A 27,112-nucleotide genomic window follows, 5' to 3' on the forward strand; every position below is an offset into this window, starting at 1 on the left:
AAAAACCCGCAGATGCCGGAAATCCAAAGCAACACACACAAAATGCTGGAGGAACTCAGCAGCTCATGCAGCATCTGTGGAAAAGAATAGATTGTCAATGTTTCAGGCAGAGACCCTTCTTCAGACAAGGATAGGAGGTTTTCATAAGATAGGATTTGATTAAAATGTTCAAAGATTATCAGAAATTGGATATCATCAGTTTCTTTCCTCCCAATTTACCTTCCAAACATCTATTTCACAATGCTCTTAAGTACACAGATTTATTCAATTTACTGCAAGTCTTTTGTTCTTAATGACATTCACAGATACAGAATTCAGACACAATTTTGATTGTTCTGACAATACAGGTATAGTGTATTAAATACAATATGATTTTTAAGCTAACTTAACATATCAAATGCTAAACTTAAAAAAAATGGTGAAACCTTTTAGTGCTCAGTTCAGATATTTTTTAAACAGCACCACAAAAACAAATATGCAAAAACATTATAGAAAATTGTAACTTTGTATATTCTTTAGTTCTTCAAATTTGGTGATACAAGTAGAAATGGCACCTATAGAAATCAAAAAATTATGCTTTGATATTTCAATAATCTACTCCAGGACTGGAAAGAAATCAAACCTGTTTAACATATTTAAGTGTTTTAAGCTTTCCTGAAGTATTATAATATGCTTAACAATTTATGAAAATAATCCAGAAACTAAAGTACATTTTCACACCCTTCTTTGTGCAAAATGAACTTGTAATTCAAAATGGAGAACAATGTTAAAAAAAAATGAAATTTACACATTTAAATTGTATTTGGTGCCATAAACTACCATTTCTTTCAAAGTGCTCTAATATGCTTCATGTGCATTTGGGTTCCCTTGGTACCCACAAGACACTGGAATGTTCAAATGAATGCAAAAATGCATACAGAAATAAGAATATTACATAATCTTTCTGCTAACTGTAAACAAGTATTCACACCATGGCGTTCAGTGCCTGCACCGATATTAAACCATCCCTAAAAGAAAGGATACAACATCCATTGTAACTAAAAATAAACGTTAATGTACTGTACTATAGCATTTAAATGGTCCTGGCTTAACTGCAATTCTTTTCTTCCAGAACTATTACCTCTTCAACATTTTTTCCCCACCTGCTGGGAAAACCATCAAACGTTCTTAGAGGATATTGAATATTCCAGTTGGACTTTAGGCAATGTGATAAAAACAATTTAAAAAAATCAGAAAAGCAAATGAGTATTTAAAAACGTCTTCAACATGCATTGTCACTGAATGTTTAAATATTAAATATCCTCTTAAATTGAAAAGCACTGCCTTGCACCCTGGCTTTGGCTGTACTCCGTTTATTGCCAGCCATTCTTTGACTAGCATACAGCATTTGGAATAAGCTACATCTGTCATAGCAAAAGTATGGTTTTGCTCTCCCTTTTCAACCAAAAACAGTTCTGCTAAAAAGACTTTGCCAACTCAGTTGGTTTCCTTCAGCATGTAGGTAGTTCCAAGCAAGTTGACAGAATGGAAAGAAGTTGTTGCCTCTCTGGAAAGCTGTGCCCTGTGATCTCCTTTGTAATTCAAGTTGAGAAGTGTAGCTTAAGCATTCAGAAACATGCTCATTTACAGTAAATTGTGAGCACTGGACACAATATAAGGCAGCTAGCAGTGGAATCATAACATCCAATGGACTGGAAAACAGAACCCAGTGGACTACTGAATCAGGCTAACTTATACAAAAGTCCACACTTCAAGATCTTGCACAATGAAGTCTTCTTTTTTTGAAAGTGTTTCATTGTTAAACGTACTGCATGGGTTGCTTCGACCGTGATATAAGTCTGCATCCAGCCACAAGCCAAAATGGCCACTGAAATACAGAATATATTATAGGATTATTAGAATATAAAGTAGTCATCAACAAATTCATCATCATGTTTGTGTTTCCTTCTCAAATTTACAGTTAAAGTTGATCTTTGGTTTCTTAATTAAAAACAATCGTTCATTAGCACTAGGAAGCATTGTTCTTATGAGGAGGTAAATGCAGATCTAAGTCTTAGGAAATATTTTCCACTTTACCAAGTATAACTACCTTGAGTTAGTTCAGTCTGTTCAACGGAGTTCTCAAAAAAGCATAATCTTCTAGCTCTAGAATCTTTAGAGTATAATGCACAAGGAATTTTCCAATCCACCTTATGCATATATTGTTGAACATGAGAAATTTCATAAATGTACACTGTGGGCAGCACAGTAGTGCAGTGGTTAGCACAACGGTTTACAGTACAGATGACACAGGTTCAATTCCTGCCGCTGCCTGTAAGGAGTTTGTATGTTCTCCTTGTGACTGTGCAAGTTTCTTCCCACAGTCCAAAGACGTACCGGTTGGTGAGCTAATTGGACAATGTAAATTATCCCATGATTAGGCTCAGATTAAAATCAGAAGGTTGCTGGGCTAAGGGCCAGAAGTGCCCGTTCTGCACCATATCACAATAAATAAATATTGCTCAGTTCAAAAAAAATGTTAAATGGATATAATTATAAGGATAAAATTTATCTCAGGATACCACCTTAAGATTTTGAAAAATCAGTCCAATTTTTCCTCCTTGGAAAGGCCATTTCTGCATCTACAATACGACTCATGTTGTAGCCTCCATGTGCTGTTCTCCTTCTACAACTGTCCACTAGGATATTGCAATAGTCTTATTTTAATATGTAATGTACATAATGTAAATGATTTTATACTAATTTGCAGGGTAATATGCAAGAAATAACGTTAAACAATATTATGATGTGAGTACATACCTTCCTCCACCGAGTTCTAAAGAGTCTTTATCTCCTTTAATGAAATACGAATTTTCTCCACTCCACCTAAATATCTATTAAATAAAACACTATTATTCTTATATTCAAATTACTTCACAGATTAGAACAGGCAGATTTTCTACTATGGAACTTTCATTCTGTTTCACAAACCAATTACATATTTTCAATTTCTAAATGTAGGAAACATGCTTAATTTGAACACATACTGTAATTATGACATGAAGGTTGGCAGAGTTGTGGGAAGTGTAGAAGGTTGTCATACATTACAACAGGACATTGAAAGGATGCAAAACAGGGATGAGAAGAGGCAGATGGAGTTCAACCTGGAAAAGTGTGAAGTGAATCATTTTGGAAAGTTGAATTTGAATGGCAGGATTCTTATTAGTGTGGGGGAAACAGAGGGATTTTGAGGTTCATGTCTATAGATCCCTCAAAGATAATAAGGTTGTTAAGAAAGCGTATAGTGTGTTGGCCTTCATTAGTCGGGGGATTAAGTTCAAGAGTTGCGAAATGTTGCAGCTCTATAAAACCCTTATTAGAATACAGTTTGTGTTCTTTGTTCAATAACTTCTGGAACATTCATGACAATGGAACATCTACAATATAGCCGACCTTCAGTAGTGTCTATTAAAAGCTTTTCAAGTATACTTGCATAGGATATGTTATGGCATTAGCTTTATAACTATCCCAATAAAAAACTTGCAATCTTCCTCTAAAATTAAAAACCAAGTATCAAACCAGCCAATCTAGTATTTTAAAATATTTTTCTTTGAATATTTTTTCCAACAACAGCCCCAAAACAGCTTTTGATTCAGCAATTTAACATAGCATCATATAAGCCTACATCACAAATCATATGCATATTTCCAAGCTAAAAATAAAATTGCCTGAAATTGTACACAGAAAATGTTGGCATTTGCTCTATAATGATTAAGGTAATTCAATGCCATTCTAATTGTGAATAGAAACATATGACAATCTGCAATATTTCAACTGTTTCCCAGTTATTATACTGGAAGATCTACCAGCTGAAGCAGTTCCAGGTTATACATGGTGCAGATTTAGCAACTCCATTAATTTCAGAGCGCAATGATACAGTGGAAACGTACAAGTTTCTGGTAAAATGCCTCAAGTTTGCATCCATCATTAAGAATGCTCACCACCCAGAACATGCTTTCTTCTCATTACTACCATCAGGGAGGAAGTACAGAAGCCTGAAGACACACTCAACATTTTAGGAACATCTTCTTCCCCTTCGCCATCAGATTTCTGAATGGTCAGCGAACCCATGAACACTACCTCAGTATTTTTCTCCCTTTTGCACTACTTTTTGTAACTTCTTGTTGTAACTTAAAGCAATTGTTTATATATAGCTCTATACTGGTGCCGCAAAACAAGCTTCAAATACATGCCAGTGTTAATAAACCTGATTCTGATTCAAATCTACAAATTTATTTTGTTCAAAATTTAAATGTATTTAATTTCCTAATTCTTTCATTTTATTTTTACTAGAAACATACGTAATCATTGAATATTTAATAGCATGTTTAATTTTCATAGTTTTTTATCCTCTGATTAAAAAAAAACCTCTCAATTCAGTCCAACATAGCCTAGCATTTATTTTAACACTTAAATTCCTTAATCTAGACTCTTTGAGCAGGGGAAGGCTGCACCCCACATCTACACTGTGAAGTCTTCTCAGCATTTCCTCAATAAGATTACCTTTCATTTTTCTAAACTCTTTAGAACAGAGGTTTAACCTACTTAATCTCACCTTGCATGGCAAGTCTATCATTCCAGGAACCAGTCCAGCAAATATTGCCTGCACTCCCTCTATAACAAGTATGCTCTTGTTAAGGAATGGGGATCAACATTGAAAAACAAATTCTGTACATGGCCTTACCAAGTCTCTTTACAATTTCTCTATTCAGGTACTCAAATTCCCCTGCAAAAAGTGCCACCATACCACTTAACTTTCTAATTGCCTGCTGCACCTCTTCTAAAGACTTATACACATGTATATTAGTATTTCCCAATCAATCATTACAGAAGATAGTAGACACTTCTGTTTTTCTACAGAAGTGAATAACTTGACAATTCCCACATTGTTAAAGCCTTTCTGTGTGATTTTAAAATGGCTTACAACCAGCTTCACTGAGAATAAGGTAGGAAGGCTGCAAGTGGTGAGATGCTGTGAAGAAGTTCCAGACTAATTTTTCTTTGAGACTCTCTGGCAATTTCTCAGGTCTACCCAATTTTCTTAAAAAAAGGCATGAAAATAGATACCTTGAATTGTGGATTAAATGTGTACAGAAAGGTTTCTCCTGTACCAAAACAATGGTCACTTAATCTGAAAGGGTGCGATGCCAAAGCTCCAAATATCTGCAAAAAGAAAAAAAAACGATAGGTCACAAATTTACACACACCAATACTAAAACTTAGCCAGCAAATTATACACCGTCGATTTGCTTCTTCTTATTATTTCAAGTTGTTTACCTGATTATCCATGTCTTTGACAACTAAGAGAACTGGGGAATCGATAACAGTCAAACTACGGTAAAGTGTCCTTAAACTTGTTCCATGGACAGCTGTGCTGTACATAAGGCGCCAAGCGTATCCCTGTGTTCTTGCAGGAAGATGCAGCATAAGCTATAATGACAAAAGCATTTCATTAGCAGGTTTCTCAATCTATTAAAGATTACCACCACAAGAAAGTGTTTCATATATTTACCTTCTCAATGTGGAAACTCTCCAGCAGTTCACTGGGGTCTGTAAGTACAGGCTGAAGATCTTCTATCTCTTCTTCATAAAAACTACCTATGCTCTGGCGTCGTTTTGCTTCCTCAATAGTGATGATCTGGAAAACCAATTTCAAAATCTTGAACACATTTCAAAGTTTTCATTTTTATTTTATTCAGCGTTAGAGCACAAAGCAGACCCTTCAAGCGAGGCCACACAACCCCCCCACAAACTTGATTAACTCTAACCTAATCATGGGACAATTTACATTATTAACTTATTCATTATGTCTTTGGACTGTGGGAGGAAACCAGAGTGCCCAGGGAAAATTCATGCACTCCAAGGGGAGGACATACAGACTCCTTACAGAATGGCACCGGAATTGAACTGCAAACTCCGGAATGTCCTGAACTGTAAAAACATCACACTAACCACTACCCTCCCATTTCTCCAACACTCTGGTTTCCCATCGCCAATTTGCTATTTAATATTTTCAACTTTTACAAGATATATCTTGCCTTTGGAATAACGCCTCCTCACAATGAATTTGTGGCACACTGTTAAAACTCATGCTTGGGTGAGAGGCAAAAATACCCAGAATGAATCAGTGCTCTCAGAAAAGAGCAGAAATACAACATAACAAAAAATAACATAAACAAAAAATCCCTCAAGGGGGATTTATCATTTTTTTCACCTAGTTCTCATTGAATTTATGCAACTGTTTCCTTAAAACTAAAGTTCACACTGAGCCAAAAAAAATATTAAAAATTACACATTTGCAGCAGGGTTTCAAATTATATGCAAAAAATATCAGCTATCTCCAATTTTTTTATTATACCATTCTTTTATTATAACTATTGACAATTCAGAACACATGGGTGGAGAAAAAGTTCAAAACTTTTTGATTTCCTGCTTTCAGCATTTCAATTTGGTAAGGCAATTCAAATAATATTTTTTATGTATTAGATTAACTAAGTTTAAAAACCAAATTTTCATGCTATTTTCTAAATCTTTATCACTTAAGGTACTGCCTCAATACACAAATACATCTAAAACTCAATAATCTTATTTTTAACATTTAAAAATGTAGAATATTTTTACAGCAGCACATAATAATCATAGCATTTTAAATTTCTATAGGTTCTCTTCATTATAAATATCACTTATGAGATTAGCATAACATACTACAATGAACTTAAAAGCATCAACATAAGCAAGAAAAAATTACTTCTAAGAACCTGAAAATTCGCTAGCAGAAAACAAAATGGCATATGTGGATATGATTTTTTTTATAAACCTTACAGTACTTGTAATACTCTAAATATCATTTTTGTGTAAAATATTGTAAATATCTACAAGTCTAAGACAATTGAAATGCTCACATAAATGACAAAAAGAAAACTAGTGTGTCAAATTTTAACTTTAGAAACTGAAAATACATGATTGACAGTAAAATTATAAAAATGCTTTAGGTACAAACGTATTTAAAAGCCCTATACTGAATCAATTCAGAAAATATAACTGACCTGTACAAAAGATCCATCATCTCCCTTTGCCCTGAATAAAATCTGAATATTAGCTGTTTTTCTTAAACCCCTCATTTCTCCAGCTTAGTCTGCTCAAAATTCTGGCACAGCACTTGAAAATCCATGTGAAGAACTTTACATCCTTATCGCTTATGAAAGGCTTGCTGCTTTGCTTAACTGTACTTGATTGGCTATTGCGAGCTAATTTACATTTTACATAGTAACTTTCGTTTTTTTCTGAAATCAAAACTGGCACGTAGCCAAGCTTCCTATTCCACCCACTTAAAGTAATGCGTACATGCTTTAATCAAAAAAGATCTCTCAGTTCAAACATTATTACTTTTATTGGATTTCATATAGAGGAAGCAAGATTTAAAATTAAATAATTCTTTTTTTTCAAGTTAGTAACTACAAATTAAATAATTTCAAAGTTGCCACAACAGATTCAATTCTACTCAGCTCAGGTTTAGAATAAAAAGCACCCTAATACCAGACAAAAATACAGCTATTTATTTTAACAAAATGAAGAGTTCTTTATTGAAATTCTGATCTGATTAATGGCAGATGAAGCAGCCAGGTAATCAGAGGGAGATATTTTGCTTTGATTGGTTTCTTTGTAGGCATTGTGCAACCTGAAGGTGAACATGCAGTCTTCACTTTTACTGAGTGAAAGTGGTGCAGGATAAAGTCAAGATGAAGGGGTAGGAGAAACTCACTGCTAGCTGGCCTAAATTCAGTCACATAAAAAAACATTTTAAGAGAGTGGCAGAGTACTTAACTGCCAATATCACACTTGGACGATATTGCCAGTATGTGCATGCCATTTTAACTTGGAAAGCCTGCACTTAAAAATCAGTTGGTGAAAAATGACTTCTCTCACTAGGCACCATTCAAGAGGAAATGCTTTCTTACTCCATTCTTTTACAGACTGTTTGTTATGCAAGTGGGGATGGGGGAGAAGTAAAGGAATGTACAGCCCAAAAAAAGTATTTTGTTCACCTACTTTTGTTCATTCACAAAGATTTTTCACGATTATGCCCTTTTTGGTGTCCTACTTGCATTGCCTTCTCAATCCTTCCAAAGTTAGCATTGATGCAAGTGAGGCCACAAAATTAAAACTTACACTGTGAAGTCCATCCAACTGATGCACATTAGATCCGGTCTGTACATATCAAGAGAAATGCAGAAAGTAGAACCCTCCAGTATTATTTTCGAATTCACTGATGTCTTTTAACTCCATCAGTTAGGATGGACTGTCAAACAGCCTCTCAAGTTCAACTGTTCAGAAAAAAATGCATCTATAATGAAATTTCAAGTCATGGTCCTTCCAAGCTAGCTTGCATGAAGCCAAACAACGCTACATACCGCCTGTCACTTTTTTATGCTTTATCACTGCAACGTGTCACTCTTCCAAGCTCTGGCACAAGTACAGCTGATCTTTAAGCGCTAATGACAAGCTGTTCAACCTACAGCAACTCAACACCAAATAAGGCCACCCCAACCACGGTAGCTAAGCTAAAATAAGCAGATGATGTGTGTGTTGGGGCACCAAGACATCACTGACACGTTTATCAAAGCACACTCAAGGACTGGCCTTGTATTCAAAAAGAAATGGGTCCTGTTATCCACCTGCCACCTCTGTGCAAAGCTGCTCTGACAATGAAGGTTCATAGTGAGATACAGAAAAAAACCACTGGTGCCCTTATCCCCAAAGCCACCTCTCAGTGACGACAGAATTCACCATCACTTTTAAAGCACCAGAAAGCAAGAATGTTTGAAGATCTAGATCTGAGACCTGGCACAGAACAGTGATCTCTGCCCTCTTATATATTCTAAGAACTGGAATGTGTATAGAATAAATTGACAATATTCCCTACCATCATAGGAAGAGATGGAAAAGATTCAAGACAGACTGAGGAAAATATTCAAGGCTGCCTTTTAAAAAAAAGCAAAAACCAAAGTGCATTCTGGGAATCTCCAGCCCATAACCTCTCATAATGGAGAAGGAGCAGCTGGAAGATATTGAAAACAGAGCCTATACATTGGACACACTTAGAGATACTGTGTAGTTGACAAGAAGGTACCACCTCCCAAAGTACAGATCCACCCTAACAGGTGCCTTTTGTCTCATCTGTAGGAGTGTCTGTAATACCCACATTAGCCTCATCAGCAATATCAGCACCCACAAATCTAGTAGAATCAAATCATTCTTGAACTTACTGGACTACCTTAAAAGGAACCAAATACTCATTCCAAATTAAAACCAGGAAGAGTACTCAATCAAGACCAAAATACATGAGTGCAATAAAAGATTTTTAGTAGTATCTTAAAGGAGGTCATAGTAGTAAATATGGCAACTGGGGGTGTTTTATAATCTAAAGACCGAAAAATTTGCTACATATCAAAGCTGGTGTAAAAAAAACACCCTATTAGTAACTTCCTTTAGTCAGTGAAAGGACTACTTTGAAGAGACTGTGTGTGTTAGATCTGATGCTAGTGCTAGTAATCAATTCTTATCAGTGCTAAATAATTTGACTCAATAAATTATATAAAGAAATTGCAGATACTGGAAATTTGAAATAGAAACAGAAAGTGGCCTCAGTACTTCAGCAAGTTAGGCAGCATCTTTGGAAAGAAAAACACAAAACATTTCAGATCTAAGACCCTGTCCCAAAACTGAGAAACAGAAAAAAAAACAAGTTAGTGTTGAGAAGGAGAGAAAGCTGGGTGTGTTCAGTTTGGACCTATAAAGAACAACATTGAAAAACACAAATATTCTTGTCATATCTTCTCAGCTTGAATGATATGTTATTGAATCACCAGCACTCATTGCTTTAAAAATATTATCACAAAAATCTTAAGTTTCATTTTCCAGATGGTAAATTCCTAATAGTGAGTCAGAACAGAACTGGAGCACAACCAATTTCTTCTCACCATTTCAAACACTGAATCATGCGGCATATTACAGGCAGCAAAACCCCCAAAGTTTTTTTTATTTAAAAGTCAATGAAATCAGGACAGGTCAGTAAAATAGATAGCCGGATAAATGACAAAATTATCTTCATGACATAAAACTTTGCTTGCTATTGATTGAAACTCCAGCATCAGAAATTTGATTACCACATCCAAGTTTCAATACATTTGCTTTTGTAATGAATCCTCCGTAGCTCCCTAATTAACTCTACAGAGAACATAAAAATCCGTAAGGCCACTGGGAGAAGCAATTAAATTTCCCTGTTAGTGTATAATTTCATTTTTCTTACAAGAGGCTATTCATCCCATCGAGTCTATGCTAGTCCTTCAAACAATCTCATCAATCCCATTTCCAATTACTTCCCAAAAGCACAATCTCCCCTTCCAAATTCTCCTGCTTCGCAGCTACACCAGAATGAATTGAATTGAATTGATTTCTTTCATCCTTCACATACATGAGGAATAAAAATCTTTTATGTTACATCTGTCTAAATATGCAATGTGCAATTTATAGTACTTTGTAATAAATAATACGTACAACAGGACAGTTAACAATTTACACTCAATTGTGCCCCTGTAGAAGTCCTTAGGATTTGGGGACTCATGCCAAACTTCTTCAACCGTCTGAGGTCAAAGAGGTGCTGTTGTGCTTTTTTCACCACATAGCTGGTATGTGCAGACCACATGAGATCCTTGCTGATATGTATGCTGAGGAACTTAAAGCCGTTTACTCTCAAAACCCCAGATCTATTGACGTCAGTAGAGGTTATCCTGTCTCCATTCCTCCTGTAGTCCACAATCAGCTCCTTTGTTTTTGTGTCATTGAGGGAGAAGTTGTTTTCTTGACACCACTGTATCAGGGTGATAACTTCTTCTCTGTAGGCTGCCTCGTTGTTATTTGAGATAAGGACAACCAATGCAGTATAATCTGAAAATTTAATTACCAGATTGGACCTGTGGGTGGCAACACAGTCATGGATATACCGAGAGTACAGGAGGGGGCTTAGTACACAGCCCTGAGGGGCTCCTGTGTTGAGGGTTAGAGGGGAATAGGTGAAGGAACCTACTCTTACCATCTACTGGCGATCTGACAGGAAGTCCAGGATCCAGCTGCACAAGGCAGGGTGAAGACTGAGGTCTCTGAGCTTCTCGTCAAGCCTGGAGGGAATTATGGTGTTGAATACTGAACTGTAGACCAAGAACAGCATTCTCACGTAAGCATCCCTCTTCTCCAGATGTGCAAGGATGGTGTGTTGAGCTGTGGCTCGTGTCATGTCAATTGGTTGCGTCGGTAGGCGAATTGTAGGGGGTCCAGTATGGGTGGTAGCATGCTGTAGATGTAGCCCTTCACCAGCCTCTCCAAGCATTTGCTTATTGAGGTGAGTGCGACAGGACACCAGTCATTCAGGCATGTTATCTTGGTCTTTTTAGGTACAGGAACAATGGTGGATGTTTTGAAGCAAGAGGGAACTCTGCACTGGGAGAGGGGGAGATTAGAAATGTCTGTAAGCACACCTGCCAGTTGTGCCACGCACACCCTGAGATGCCGTCCGGCCCCACAGCCTTGCAAATGTCCACTCACTGGAAACACGTGGCCAGGTAGAGGTTGCTTCGGCAGCTCTCCTCGGGGACCCAGTGTTGACAACATTGAACCAAGTGTAAAAAAGATTTAGCTCATCTGTGAGAGGGGCAGCACCACTGAACTTAGCTTTGAATCTGTGAATGGTGTGCAGACTTTTCTATAAGCTACATGTGTTGTTGGTGGAGAGTTGCGTCTGGATCTTGTCCCTGCATTATCTTTTCGCTGCTTTGATAATTTTGCATAGATTGTAGCTACATTTATTGAGTTCCTGATCAACTAACTTAGCTACCGGCATGACCTTGGATTATTGATAGAAACCAGAGCAGCCAAAACAAACCACATGCACACACAGGGTGAATGTGCAAGCTCCTTACTGACACCACTAAAGGCCAGGCTCATATTCATGTCCCAGGAGTGTATCAACAATGCTATCTGCTGAAAAATATCCTGCATCCATGATCAAAAATATTATGCAGTTTTAAGTGGGGTGACTCTAGAATGAATGTCAGTTGATACACTTGGACCATTCCTTCCTGTTCTTCCAAAACTGAAACAGGATCCTAAACATCCATACATGCATGGCCATCTTAAATTAAAATCATGTCCATCATGACTATCACAAACTAATCAACCAAGATTAAACATTCAAGTGCAAGGAAGGTGCTTGATCAGATTCTGCCGGATTTGGGAGGTTTGGATGCTCTAAGGCAAGCCAGTAGCAACTTATGCCTTCAGGATATGATCCCACGTTTACCCTGATATCTGGAAACAATTAGAGGCTTGAATAACCTCTGAGAAGCAGTGTTTCTCCAGAAAAAGAAGCACTAGAGAGACAGTCTGTAATGATCAATTAAGCCAATTGTTTGGAATCAAATGGCCTTGCCTGGTATCTCAGGGCTGGGTGTGTCTGCACCCGTGCTAGACCCCTGCTCCGGGCACCCCTTCTCTGCCACCTGACCCACGCCCCTCCTGTGACACTCTATCCTTGCCATTTCCAACATCCTTTGCTCCTACCAATTACAGTACCCTAGCTATCTATACTGTATATCTAATCCATCTATATCAAAATATATCTATCTCTTTAAGACTTGCACAGTACTGTAAATGGATGCTTGATGAAGAATGTGGATTTAACTGAGCCTGTTTTCATGCTGAATGGCCTCATAAATAGCTCAAAATACTTCAGGACAAACAAGATCCCATGCATTTTTAGACCAATTATTTCTTCTCCAAGCAACATCACTGAGATTATTTTATTTAGTAACTGCTGCTTTATAGTTCAAAGGAAAAGTAGCTATTGCATTTCCTACATTGCATGAGTGACTACACTTCAAAAAGGAGGTGGACTGAAGTTAAATCAGATTAATCTAGGGAAGAAAATTGAAGAAGCTTGATTAATTTTCTCCAACTCAAACAACCTAGTGATATTTAGAAAAACCTTTTATCAGTATGCGTCTAATAACCAAAACATCAGTGGCATGGAAACGAATGAAGAAATTTCCAATGGAAACTGGCTTTTTAGATCAAACAAGGGCCTTAGCCCGAAATGTCAAGTACGTTTTCCATTTCCAAGAATGCTGCCTGACCTGCTGAGCTCCCACAGCATTTCGTGTATGTGCCCTTTATTTCATGACCTGAAACACTTATTTTCATCAGATAAACAGATTGTGATAATGCATTACATTTAGACAGATAGTTTAAATTTACACGAAACTGCAAAAGTAATTATTGACTTAATCTCCCTTCCTAGAGAGAGCACAAAAAATACAAGGACATACTTGTGTCTTGAATTGGTCAAAGCAAAATGAACAGGCCCAAAGTACAATATTCAAAACTAATTTTTTTGTTTAAAAAATGCCCAGTGTAACCAAAACAGGTGAATTTTGTTGATGTAGATATAATTATGCATGAAGAGAACCTAAAGGACTCAGTTTCTTCTGTGGTTTATCAATACCGGGTACTTAGTTGGGGGAAGAACCAGGGGAACTCCAGAAATAGCATCAGGCGAACAAAAACCAGGCCAGAAGTGTAATTGTTTACGGCAATTCTTTTCCGATCAAAAGATTTACAAGGCAAAAGTGATTACTGAAGCTCTTTAGCTCTTTAATTATACTTCTTAGCTTCATGTTTTTGGTCTGTTTTCACTGGAATCAAAATCATCCCCCCTTCCCATTTAATTGTAATCATAAACTCTTACATATGCCATAACAATACAGAGTAACACACACGAAATGCTGAAGGGACTCAGCAAGTCGGACAGCACTTGTAGAGGGGAATAAGCAGTTGACATTCTGGGCTGAAACCCTTCTTCAGGACTGCCATTATAGCATCCTCATTTTTAAGCCAGGTAGTCTTGAATTCAATGTTGAATTTGGGGCTTTATTACATAAACTAAGATACCTGAGGAAATTCTATAATATCAAACGTGGAACTAGTTGGCCATTTGCCTCTTCTCGCCTAATTCATAACTTATTACTATCACGGTAGATCATCCATTTTTCCTATCTTCTCCACTAATGCATTAAAAATGTATCTACCTTTTTCTTGAATATACTTCAAACTTTGCTTCCTGTGGTAGAGAATTCCACAGGTGCACCACCCTTTGGATGGAGAAATTTCTCCTGATCTTCCTTTATCCTGAAGCTGTAACCACAATTCTAACCTCTTCCACTGAGAACATATTCCCTTTATTTAGACTGTCCTGTTAGAATTAGATTCCCTCTAACACTTATATGCTACAAAAAAGCCCTAACTGATGCAAGGTCTCTTTGTACTTCATTCTTACCAACCCAGGAATCAACCAGCTAGAGCCTTGTTGTAGTATCCTCCACAGTAAGTACATCTTCCTCTATAAGGAGACCAACACGCAGCCTAGAAGACTAGCATGCCTTCAGGGTTCCGGGATTTCACAGCTCTGGAGGCGGGCCGATTAGAGGTTGGTGTCTCCGCAGGAAATCGTTGTGTAGTGGGAGACGGAAGATCAAAAGCAGCAAGCTGGCTGCTGGCTATGTACCCAGAGACCCGAGTTCTTTGGGCACAGAGCTCGGAAAAAGCGATGCAACAGACTTTTAATATCACAAATCAGCAAGTTGTTTGTTATGTCTCCCCTCTAACTGTGAAATGGGGACATCTCTTTTTCTCTGAGGAGGGAGAGAGAGAGAGCCAGTGGTATGTTGATTTAGCAGGTGAACGAGTAGTCTTTGGGGTACTGCAAGTCTGTGTCTTTATTGATGCTTTGCTGCATGCTTCAGTGCTTGGTGGGGAGTGCCAATGCTTTTTTTTTTGCTGGTGGGGGCGGGGAGTGGTCACTTTGCTGCTGCTTATGTGTGGGAGGGAGGAGCTGGGGGACCTTTGGGATTCTAACATTTAACTGTCATTCATTCTTTGGGGTACTCCTCTGTTTTCTCTGACATTAAATGTACCTTTGAAAACTACACACAGATACTTCAAACAGCAGCCCAGCTAGGCTCTATAAAATTATATTGAATAATTGTTGGTCTTACAATCAAAACGATGGCCAACATACCATCTGCCTTCCCAGATGTTTCCTGAACACTTGCTTTCAGTGACTGATGCACAGAGAGACCCAGGTGTTAGCGCATCTTCCCATTTTGCAGTCTAGCATATTTCAAATAATAATTTGTCTGTTTTTAGAACCAAAGTGGATAAGCTCATTCATCAGCATTAAACTACAATGGTTATGCATTTACCAACTCACGCTCTCTCTTTGTATCCGCCTCACAACATGTACTTGCCTCAAATTTGTGTCTTCTTCAAATTAAGACATTATATTAAGTTCCCACAGCCAAAGGACTGATCTCAGACACCTCACTTTCTGGCAATTTTATAAGCCTCTTCTTTTGATTTATTATTATGTCTCACTTCCTTCAAAAGCAACAGGTTGAACTGCTTTACCTAATCTATTTTTTTTATCAGAGAGGAATGAATATTTGTAATTCATAAGACTCAAATATTATTCACCTCCGATTCACCATTAACCCATTTTGTAAAATTCCCTAATTAATACCACCAGTTTGTAACTTTTCCCCACAACTTCTTTGTTAAGGTTTAGAACCCTAACCATCAGGCAATGTCTTTTGTGGTAACTAATATACCATTATATACATGACGAATCAGCATACAGAAGGGAGATTGAAAATCTGTCTGCGTGGTGCTACAGTAACAACCTCTTACTCAATGCCAACAAGACCAAGGAGCTGATTATTGATTTCAGGAGAAGAAAATCAGAGGTCCATCAGCCAGTCCTCATCAGAGAATCAAACGTGGAGAGGGTCAGCAACTTTAAATTCCTCAGTGTTATCATTTCAGAGGACCTGTCCTGGGCCCAGTATGTAAGTGCAATTAGGAAGAAAGCACTGCTGCAGCTCTACTTCCTTAGGAGTTTGTGAAGATTTGGCATGACATGCAAAACAGTGACAGACTTCTATAGAAGTGAGGTGGAAAGTATATTGATGGACTGCATCACAGCTTGGTAGGGGAACACCAATGCCCTTGAATGGAAAATCTTACAAAAAGTGGAGGATACAACCCAGTCCATCATGGGTAAAACCCTCTCCACCACTGAGCACATCTACATGGAGCATTGTCAAAGGAAAGTAGTATCCATCGTCAGGGACCCTGCCCCACCATCACCCAGGTGATGCTCTCTTCGCGCTGCTGCTGCCAACTGGTAGGTGGTACAGGAGCCTCAGGGCTCACACCACCAGGTTCAGGAACAGTTATTGCCCCTCAACCATCAGGCTCTGGAACCAAAGGGAATAACTTCACTGCAACTGCCCCATCATTGAAAATGTTCCCATAACCCATGGGCACACTTTTTAAGGATTCTTCATCTCATGATATCGATAATTATTGCTTATTTAAATAGTATCACTATTTCTTTCCTTTGTATTTGCACTGTTTGTTGTCTCTTGCACACTGGTTGAATACGGAAGTCGGTGCTGTCTTTCATTGATTCTAATAGTTATTATTCTATTATGAATTTATTGAGTATGCCCCCAAGAAAATCAATCTCAGGGCTGCATATGGTAACATATGTGTACTTTGATAATAAATTTACTTTGGACTTTGTTGATAATTTATTATTCATGCCTGTTACACTCTGTGGCACAATTTGGAGAACAGCTAGGATTTCCACTAGACCTCTGGCTAACTTTTATGCAAACTATCAAACTAGATTATTCTCCCTGCTATTTCTGAAGCTCGGTGAGTAAACAGGTACAGTGAGTAAATTGCTATATCTATGTAACACTAACAACCATAGTCCAAGCTTTATAACAAGTATTTTACATTCATATGCATATTATTATGGAGTATTACAAATTCAGAACTTAATGCCAGAAACAAAAATTTATGTGAAACACAATGCATTATTTAGGTAGTCAACAATGGTGTACAACTATACAACTACAAACTATCATTAATGTTAAGTAAAGTTAGTGTCATGGAATTTGCCGTAAATACATGCCAAGTCCAATGTGGCTAGCAACTTGGTGCAAAAGGTACTCCATGAACTGAAAAAGTATTTTGCTTTTAACTCCACTGGGTCTTTCATGAAGGCATGCATCTGCATATTAAATGTCATACTAGTTTAATAAAAAGAGTTCTGAGTACAGTATACGCTAATTGTTGACAGTCAATCATCCATCTTTCTAGCATTGAATGTGAACAGTTAGAAATATTAAGTTTTTTTCTTTCCTTAACTTTGTTTTCTTTTTCACTTTGATTTCTTTCCATATCCAATATGATAGCAAACACCCTCTCAATAATTTATCACTTTTCACAATCCACAAATCTCACTGGTTTGAAAAATACTATCGGTCATACTTTCTGCCACTAAGAACAAATATGCTTTGGGCTAGAGGGTATATGAAACACTCACACAGGCAAACCATGACTTGTCCTGTCCAGCCCAGAAGGCTCATTCACCTTGCTCATCCAGAAACTTGAAACTCTAAATTTATTTATTAAGCAAAATTATTTAAAAAATTCTAAAAATTTTAATCCGTATTTTTTGCATTTGCAAATAAAACTGTTCAATTTTAATTGCAATTTTAAAAGAACTATTTCACTGTATATTTAAGGTTGAGATAGATATATAGTTGAAAGATACTGAGGACAATGGGGAACTGGAACAGAAGAAGAGGATCTGAAGCCAGCATGGATCAACCAAATATAAAAGGTCTGCTGGCCTATTCCTGTAGCTATTTTCTAGTGCACATTTGAACAGCAGTCAGTATTGTTGTGACGGTGAGTGAAGTCACAGGACAGACACAGAAGCTGTTGATATAGAAGTCTTTATTTCGCACAAGTAGACATTATTCTGGAGACACTGTCGGTAAAGACTCACAAACCCAAAGGTATACCCTTAAGATCAAAGGTGACAGTAAGCAATTCAATACATTTTCAATAGTCACAAATGCATTATTTACTTCAGTAGTTTGGGTTGACAAATGGTTCCTTTGAGATATGTAGTGGAAGCACATCATAACTGTTAAGACACCTCTGAAGATCCACATGCCTTTAGGAGAAATGAATTAACATGAATATTCTAAAACTTTTTGACGACAGACAGCCAGACACCCAAAATTAATGTTGCCGGAGCTGACTGAGTACAGAAATATGGTAAGTACTCAAAAGCTATTGATTGCCTATATCTGTTTGCTGATGACATCACTGTCGTGGGCCAAATCAAAGGTGGTGATGAATCAGCATACAGGAGGGAGATTGAAATTTTGGCTGAGTGGTGTCATAACAACAACCTCTCATTCCATGTCAGCAAGACTGATTGTAGACTTAAGGAGAGGGAAACCAGAGGTCCTCATCGGAGGATAAGTGGTAGAAAGAGTTCGCAATTTTAAATTCTTGGGTGTCACTATTTCAGAGGAGCTGACCTGGACCTAGTACTGTACATAAGTGCAATTGTGACGACAGCGCAGCAGTGCCTCTGCTTCGTTAGGAGTCTGCGGAGATTCAGCATGACATCTAAAATGTTGAGCACATCCACATGAAATGCTGTCATAGGAAAGCAGCATCCATCATCAAAGATCCCCACTACCCAGGCTACCATTAGGTAAAAGGTAGAAGAGTCTCATGACTCGCACCACCAGGTTCAAAGTCAAGTACTACCCCTCAACCAGCAGGCTATTGAATAAAAGGGAACAACTGCACTCACTTGCCCCATCATTGAGATGTTTCCCACAGCCAATGATTTCACATTAAGGACTCTATCTCATTATCTCAAGTTCTCATTATTTATTGCTATTTATTTATATTTGCATTTGGACAGTCTGTTGTCTTCTGTGCTCTGGTTGATCTTTCATTGATCCTGTTAAAGTTACCATTCTGTAGATGTTCTGAGTATGCCCACAGGAAAATGAATCTCATGGTTTTATGGTGACATATAGGTACTTCGATAATAAAATTTACTTTTAACTTTTGAACTATGACCATGTTTGATATGCTAAGTTGTGACATCTGCCTGGTCAGCCAACTTGCACTCAATTCACACAATCCCATTGTCCTAATGATTGGTTCTTACATATATAATGTTGGCTCAAACTGAAGGCTAACTGAAAGCTTCCTGAACTTAAGTACATTTATACGAAGAACTGAAGTCTGGTTCTTGTTTGAATTAATATCTACTTTATTCAAACATCTCCAGAATACTCCTTAATACTCCTATAGAAAGGTGTATGTATGTATCATATAAAACCATTCTCCCTCTTCTTCATTTCCTTCGAGCATCTTATATCATTCATTATATACAATTTCTCTCTCACCTAAATTTCAAACATTAGTTTTTTAAAAAAACTTCAATTGCCACTAACTGAAGATTCTAACATCTGAATATCATTTATTGTAACTACTTTTTAAAACAAAATTCTGTGAATAAATACTTTATTCAATTAAAATGGCAATGACTATTAAATGGGAAATTTCAACAATTTGCTCCAGAGAGTTACACAGAACTAGAAATTACATCCATTAAAGGACAGAGACTCAGCAGATCTGAACTTGCTAAATATAACCATTTGGAATGGCACAAGTCAGTGCAGAAGCCTAATATGAATAACATGAGAACAGGCTTAGGTTTGCTTTAAAAATGTTCTCTCTTTTTGGATGCCCCCCACCCCCCAGCTCGACTTAACACTCAACAAACTCTTTTCTTTTCCTATCAAGCACATATACTTTGTTGTAATATTAACTGCTAATTTAGACTATTCCACCCTGCTTCATCTTATGAGATTGCTCATTTACCTCTAAAAGTGCTTAATTGCAGTTTAAGGGAAGTTCCATCTCTTCTCTGTTTTCTGTAATCGGCATCTTAACCACACAGAAATGTGAATGAAAGGCTAGAGGCTGCTATCAGTAACTTCGAAGTATGATTTGCACCCATTAAAGGTCAACAAGTAGGTAAACCACAAGGAAAGTGATAGCTTAGCCTTTATTTCGAGAGAATTAAGTACAGGAATATGGGAATTTTAATGCAATTGTACAGTCTATAAATGGGACCACACTTGGAATTTTGGTTTCCTTACTTACGAAAGGATATAAATGCCACAAAGGGAACAGAGCAAATCTTTGGTTCCATGGATGGCATATTTGCCATTTGAGGAGAGATTGAGTAAACTGGGATTGTATTCTCAGGCTATCTGAGAACAAGGGGAGATCTCAGCAGAACAAACAGAATCACTCAAGATTTGAACAGGCTAGATGCAGGAGGGATATTTTCCTCTGACCTGGGAATCAAACACCAGTGGTCAGTTTCAGAATGAATACTAAACCATTGAAAATTGAAATTATGAGAAATTTCTTCACTCAGAGGGTGGTGAGCCTTTGGAGTTCTTCATCTCAAGAGCATTTGAAAGCAAAGATGTTATGTTTATTCAAAACAGATATTAAATAGATTTCTGAGCATCAAGGAAATCAAGAGATATGGGGATGTGAACTACAAGATCAGTCTTGACCTTAATAAATGGTTGAACGAGCTCGAAGGCTCAGACTTACAACTCCTGCTCCCATTTCTAGTACTCGTTTGTTCTACAATATCAAATTAATTCAAACCTGGATAACCAGGATATAATCTTAAGTCCTCAAGATTTGCTCATATTTCTAAATGTATTTATTATACATTAACAAATAAAACTTCCAATACTTGGATGCACGAGTGTTAAAAGTAACTAACATAACTTACCTCCCAGCTTTTAGGAACTGGGTCACTGAAGAAATTGTCTATCACTTCCAATTCATCCTTTTCCACCACCACAAATCCTTGGTCTTTAGCATCTTTCCCATAAACTTCAGGTGACCACTGAACAAAGAATGCATACAGATGATCTACCCTAAATAGCAGAATAAAACAGGAGGAGGGGTGGAATGAAGAAGAAACTTTTAACGAAGGTTACAATAAAAATGTATACTATTGATTTTAAATGCTCTTTAGTTATATTTTAACAATAAAACAGAAAATAACCCTTAAGAAGCTGAAAACAATAAAATTAGTAATGTTTTGACACAAATGAATTGCAACACTGGCTACACCCACATGCACATTTAGATCTATCCTGTGAAGCAGTCAGAGCCTCACTTAGAATGTAATGTTTAGCACTGGAAATAAAATTCTAAGTAATTTTCACAGAAATAGAAACACCTCATTTCAGCATGAATAGTTATCTATCATGCAATGTGAATATTAAAGGTAAAAGTTAACAAAACTACCAGTATTTTAATTTCATAGTGCAGCTCATCGTTAGTGTGAACTGTAATTACAGGTTGCCTGGACCATGCATGCTCAATTCTGTTTAATGTATTGACAGCACGTCTTAAATTAGGTACCAGTTGCATTCTTATTTCAATACTTCAGTTTCCCTTCCAAGCTGAATGCAAAAACATTTCAATTTTTGTTATTGCCTCCCTTCCATGTTGGTAGACTGAATAAGTAAGCTGCATGAACCAGTCACTTGCAATTGCATACTCTCCAAGTATTACACTGTACAGGGAGAAAATCCCAGCACAATTAAGAGACACAGAACCTTACCCACGTCGCAAAATTTTTCTTCTTCACAAGGTGATTCTCATGAATAAAAATAAATTGATATATTTAAATTCAATTTTTATATAAAGTTTGAAAATGACACCAATATCCTACCATTATAATAAATGTGCATGCTACTGGAAATCTGAAATCGCTGTTGCAGTAATTAATTCACAATAAAATGGGACTTAATATTTTTGTACTTGGACTTTATACACATCTACTTATGCTCATTTTTGGTATCTCAACAGCTACTGAGGCCAGCTGTTATTGTAAATCTTCAATTGCTCTTAAACTTTGGTGACATGGATTTTAGAGTTCTGTAGTCACTTTAAAATCAAGTAAAGACAGCAAGAGTTCCTTTCCTGAAGGATTTTAGTGAGCCAGATGGGTTTTCGGTCACTGTCACCAGTTTTCAATTCCATATTGACCAATTTACATTGTGTAGCTGCTATATTTTCAACCCTTAAATGCAACAATTTTAAATGCTCATCCTTTCTAGGCAAAATATTTTTCTTCCTCTCCATCCACCATTCTGCCAATCATGTTATTTAAAAGACGTCCTTTTGCTGGCGCGTGTCATTGAGAAAACAGAGAGATTTCAGATCTCTACTTCAGTGCTTCTTCCAGATTTGAACCGAACTTGCCGTAAAGTGCTTGTTTGTGGTTTAAGCCAATTTAGAATTATTCTAATTTGAACCCAAGTTAAGTGAAAACTGAAGAAGCTATTGGTATGATCACTAGGACAACATGTACACTTCCCTCTTGTACTGGCTGAATTTTCCTTTTTTCTTTCATGCTTAAATAGTGTGTCACTATCTTGCTTACTATTTTTGCATTGCCAGGGCCAGCTTTTTGTCCATTTTTATTTATTCACCGATTGAAGGTGGATGCCCTGACCCGAACTAACAACTATTGCCTTCAAATGAGGCAGTTAAAAATCAAGCAAATATTGATAGCTTCATCTACTACTTTTCTTTAATTTTCTAGGCCCTTCTTTCTCTAATGATTACTGCAAATTCTGCGTCGTGATATTATGATTGTGCATCTCTCCATTCTTTGCTGCCTTTTTTTGTGTATTTGAGGGTGTTGCATGAAGTACTTTGCTGAATAATGGAGCACAAATACTAAGTGATAAATCTCAAGAAGAATTCACAACATTAATGGACAAAGTTTTTGTGGAGACTACTGATCTGAAATGTTAACTGTTTTTCTCCCCACAGATACTACCTGACTTGCTGAGTACATCCAGCATTTTGTTTCTTTTTATGTTTGATAACAATATAAACTTGACATGCCACATCAATTGCCCAATTATGAGGGTGACCTCTCTCAACATGCTGATTTAAATTTATATCACAAGCCTTAAGTAACTTCATAATGGTCACTGTTGGAGGACAAGAAAATAACTTTTGGTTCGTTACAGCATTATTCTAAAGGCCCAGGCTGCAGAACACTTAAGGAAATAATGAAGTCTGCACAAAGCTACCAAGAGATGTGGGGGAAATTAATACTAACAACAGCCAGGAGCTGAATCATCACAAAAAATTGGCAAGGAGACTAGCTTGCAGCACACATCACAAAAGATGCTAAATCTAGAAATTAATAATAAGAAAAGACATCACTGAACTATGAGCAGAGTTGAAGATTATATGGGATAGCAGGACTAACATAATAAAATCATAGCTACAGCTGTAATATGCTGCCACCTTTCCATCCACGAGCTGAAAAAGATGAGGCTTTTGAAACATATATTCAGAAATATCTTGTGTATATCCTGACACTGCATGGATTAATTTATGAAAGTCAATGAATATGAATGCTTGCTCAAAATTGTGTCAGAGGTTAACATGCTAAAGAAGTCTGAGAAAATCATCCATTTTTCATTTCAACATGGGTAGACAGCCAACCAGTTCATGCAGAAAGGATGGTTCATTTAATTGTAATAATGAGGCAATTCTTGCAATTTACTAGTCAGTCAGTTGTACTCCATCTAATGCAAACAGGTGGAAAGGGTTGAAACTATGACTGAAGCGCCTTTACTGCAGAATGTAAGACAGATAGTATTAGAGCATTTGAACAACCCTTCAGAGAACATAGAATAGTACAGCACAGTACAGGCCCTTCGGCCCACAATGTTGTGCCGACCCTCAAACCCTACCTCCCATACAAACCCCCACCTTAAATTCCTGCATACACCTGTCTAGTAGTCTCTTAAATTTCACTAGTGTATCTGTCTCCACCACTGACTCAGGCAGTGCATTCCACTCACCAACCACTCTCTGAGTAAAAAACCTTCCTCTAATATCCCCCTTGAACTTCCCACCCCTTACCTTAAAGCCATGTCCTCTTGTATTGAGTAGTGGCGCCCTGGGGAAGAGGCGCTGGCAATCCACTCTATCTATTCCTCTTTATATCTTGTATACCTTTATCATGTCTCCTCTCATCCTCCTTCTCTCCAAAAAGTAAAGCCCTAGCTCCCTTAATCTCTGATCATAATCCATACTTTCTAAACCAGGCAGCATCCTGGTAAATCTCCTCTGTACCCTTTCCAATGCTTCCACATCCTTCCCATAGTGAGGCAACCAGAACTGGACACAGTACTCCAAATATGGCCTAACCGGAGTTTTATAGAGCTGCATCATTACCTCACGACTCTTAAACTCTATCCCTTGACTTATGAAAGCTAACACCCCATAAGCTTTCTTAACTACCCTATCTACATGTGAGGCAACTTTCAGGGATCTGTGGACATGTACCCCGAGATCCCTCTGCTCCTCCACACTACCAAGTATCCTGCCATTTACTTTGTACTCTGCCTTGGAGTTTGTCCTTCCAAAGTGTACCACCTCACACTTCTCTGGGTTGAACTCCATCTGCCACTTCTCAGCCCACTTCTGCATCCTAGCAATGTCTCTCTGCAATCTTTGACAATCCTCTACACTATCTACAACACCCAACCTTTATGTCGTCTGCAAACTTGCCAACCCACCCTTCTACCCCCACATCCAGGTCATTAATAAAAACCATGAAAAGTAGAGGTCCCAGAACTGATCCTTGTGGGACACCACTAGTCACAACCCTCCAATCCGAATGTACTCCCTCCAGCACCACCCTCTGCCTTCTGCAGGCAAGCCAATTCTGAATCCACCTGGCCAAACTTCCCTGGATCCCATGCCTTCTGACTTTCTGATTAAGCCTACTGTGTGGAACCTTGTCAAATGCCCTACTAAAATCCATGTAGATCACATCCACCGCACTACCCTCATCTATATGCCTGGTCACCTCAAAGAACTCTATCAGGCTTGTTAGACACAATCTGCCCTTCACAAAGCCATGCTGACTGTCCCTGATCAATAACAACCCTGTTATTTTTGTGCCTTTCCAAAATCTGCCTCCCAATCCGCTCCTCTGTATCTCTGCTGCTACCAGGCGGCCTATAGAATACTCCAAATAGAGCAATTGCTCCCTTCCTGTTCCTGACTTCTACCCATACTGACTCAAAAGAGGATCCTGCTACATTATCCATCCATTCTGTAGCTGTAATAGTATCCCTGACCAGTAATGCCACCCCTCCTCCCCTTTTCCCCACCTCTCTATCCCTTTTAAAGCACTGAAATCCAGGAATATTGAGAATCCATTCCTGCCCTGGTGCCAGCCAAGTCTCTGTAATGGCCACTACATCATAATTCCATGTATGTATCCAAGCTCTCAGTTCATCACCTTTGTTCCTGATGCTTCTTGCATTGAAGTACACACACTTTAGCCCTTCTACCTTACCACCTTTACACCCTTTATTCTGTTTCTCTTTCCTCAAAGTCTCTCTATATGTTAGATTTGGCTTTACTCCATGCACTTCTTTCACCGCTCTATCGCTCCGGGTCCCATCCCCCTTGTAAATTATTTTAAACCCTCCCAAACCATGCTAGCAAACCTACCTGCAAGGATATTGCTCCCCCTTGAGTTCAGGTGCAACCCATCCAATCTGTGCAGGTCACACTTTCCTCAGAAGAGATCCCAATGATCCAAAAATCTAAAACCCTGCTCCCTGCACCAACTCCTCAGCTACGCACTCAACTGTTATCTCCTCCAATTCTTATCATTATTATCACGTAGCACTGGCAGCAATCCTGATAACGCCACCCTTGAGATCCTGTTCTTCAGCCTTCTGCCTAGTTCCCGAAACTCACACTTCAGGACCTCATCCCTCTTCCTGCCTATATCGTTTGTACCAACATGTATCACGACTTCTAGTTGCTTTCCCTCTCGTACCAGGATGTTGTGCACCCGGTCAGAGACATCCCGGACCCTGGCACCCGGGAGGCAACAAACCATGTGGGTGTCCTCCTCACGTCCACAAAATCTCCTGTCTGCTCCCCTGACTATAGAGTCTCCAATGACGACAGCTCTCCTCTTCTCCGTCCCACCCTTCTGCACCACAGGGTCAGACTCAGTGCTGGAGGCCCTGCCACCGTGGCTCACACCCAGTCGGTCGTCCCTGCCAACAGTATCCAGGACAGTGAACTTATTATTCAGGGGAATAGCTACAGGGGTGCTCTGCACTACCTGTGTACTCACCTTTGCTTCCCACCCGCCCGACTGTCACCCAACGACCTGCTTCTGGCAGCCTAGGTGTGACTACCTCCCTGTAGCTCTCAGCTATGACTCCTTCATTCTCCTTTACAAGTCAAAGGTCATCCAGCTGCTGCTCCAGATTCCTTACACGGTCTTCCAGATCGCCCAGACGCATGCACTTCTGGCAGATGTGACTCTGCGGGAGAGGGGAGTTCCCCCAAGGCTGCCACATCTCACATGAGAGGCACATCATCGTCTCAGGAGGCATCGTAAAGACTAACTGGGAACAACCTCGTCCTCCGCCTCTTCTTGTCGAAGCCTCTTGAGTCAAAGCCACAAAGCTCCACCCCTTCACTGGCCCACTCACTCACTGGCCGCTTTCCACAGCTTACACATCCCTCTATCTCCCCAGGGTTTATCCCATCCTCTCCCCACACAAAAAAAATCATTCTGAAGTGAGCTGTCTAGCAGAAAGACCTACAACTGTCAGACCTTCTGCAACAAGGAACCTCACTTAGAAAGAGCTTCTGTAGACCACTTAATCTCATTCCCAACCTAACAACAGTCAGCCCTCCCTCCATCCACCCATCACCAAACCCAAACACACTTTCAGGTTCAAATCCAGTATAGACAATACAAATCTCATGAAATGCTTTTCCAGTGGTACACACAATCCACACCCTAACTACTGAACAGTTTCAAAATGTTTGATTAAGTCACAAAGACAGGTTTATAATCATGACTCCATTTGATTTTGAAATTCAATCATGATTTAGTATATCTTTTACTTGCAAATGGCTTTCTGAACTAAAATAATTTAACCTATGTTTCAACTACCCT

General features: G+C 38.4%; 1 protein-coding gene across 5 annotated transcripts in view; it reads right to left on the minus strand.

The window, feature by feature from the left end:
• Positions 1-223: 223 nt before the first annotated feature.
• Positions 224-27,112, minus strand: part of LOC140194113 (nuclear receptor coactivator 7-like) — a 121,582-nt gene continuing 94,693 nt past the window's right edge. For 3 of the 5 annotated variants that reach the window (XM_072251565.1, XM_072251566.1, XM_072251568.1), the window contains 6 exons: positions 20,858-21,005; positions 5,552-5,677; positions 5,317-5,469; positions 5,107-5,202; positions 2,800-2,873; positions 225-1,867 (listed from right to left, as the gene is read on the minus strand). In XM_072251565.1, coding sequence (XP_072107666.1) covers positions 1,732-1,867; positions 2,800-2,873; positions 5,107-5,202; positions 5,317-5,469; positions 5,552-5,677; positions 20,858-21,005 — 733 coding nt within the window. In that variant the 3' untranslated portion in view covers positions 225-1,731. Of the gene's footprint in view, positions 1,868-2,799; positions 2,874-5,106; positions 5,203-5,316; positions 5,470-5,551; positions 5,678-7,085; positions 7,199-17,952; positions 18,182-20,857; positions 21,006-27,112 lie in introns of those variants that run through there. The other 2 variants (XM_072251569.1, XM_072251567.1) reach the window with 2 other exon arrangements.

The sequence above is a fragment of the Mobula birostris genome, chromosome 2, assembly GCF_030028105.1.
Source record: "Mobula birostris isolate sMobBir1 chromosome 2, sMobBir1.hap1, whole genome shotgun sequence".
Lineage (NCBI taxonomy): Eukaryota > Metazoa > Chordata > Chondrichthyes > Myliobatiformes > Myliobatidae > Mobula > Mobula birostris.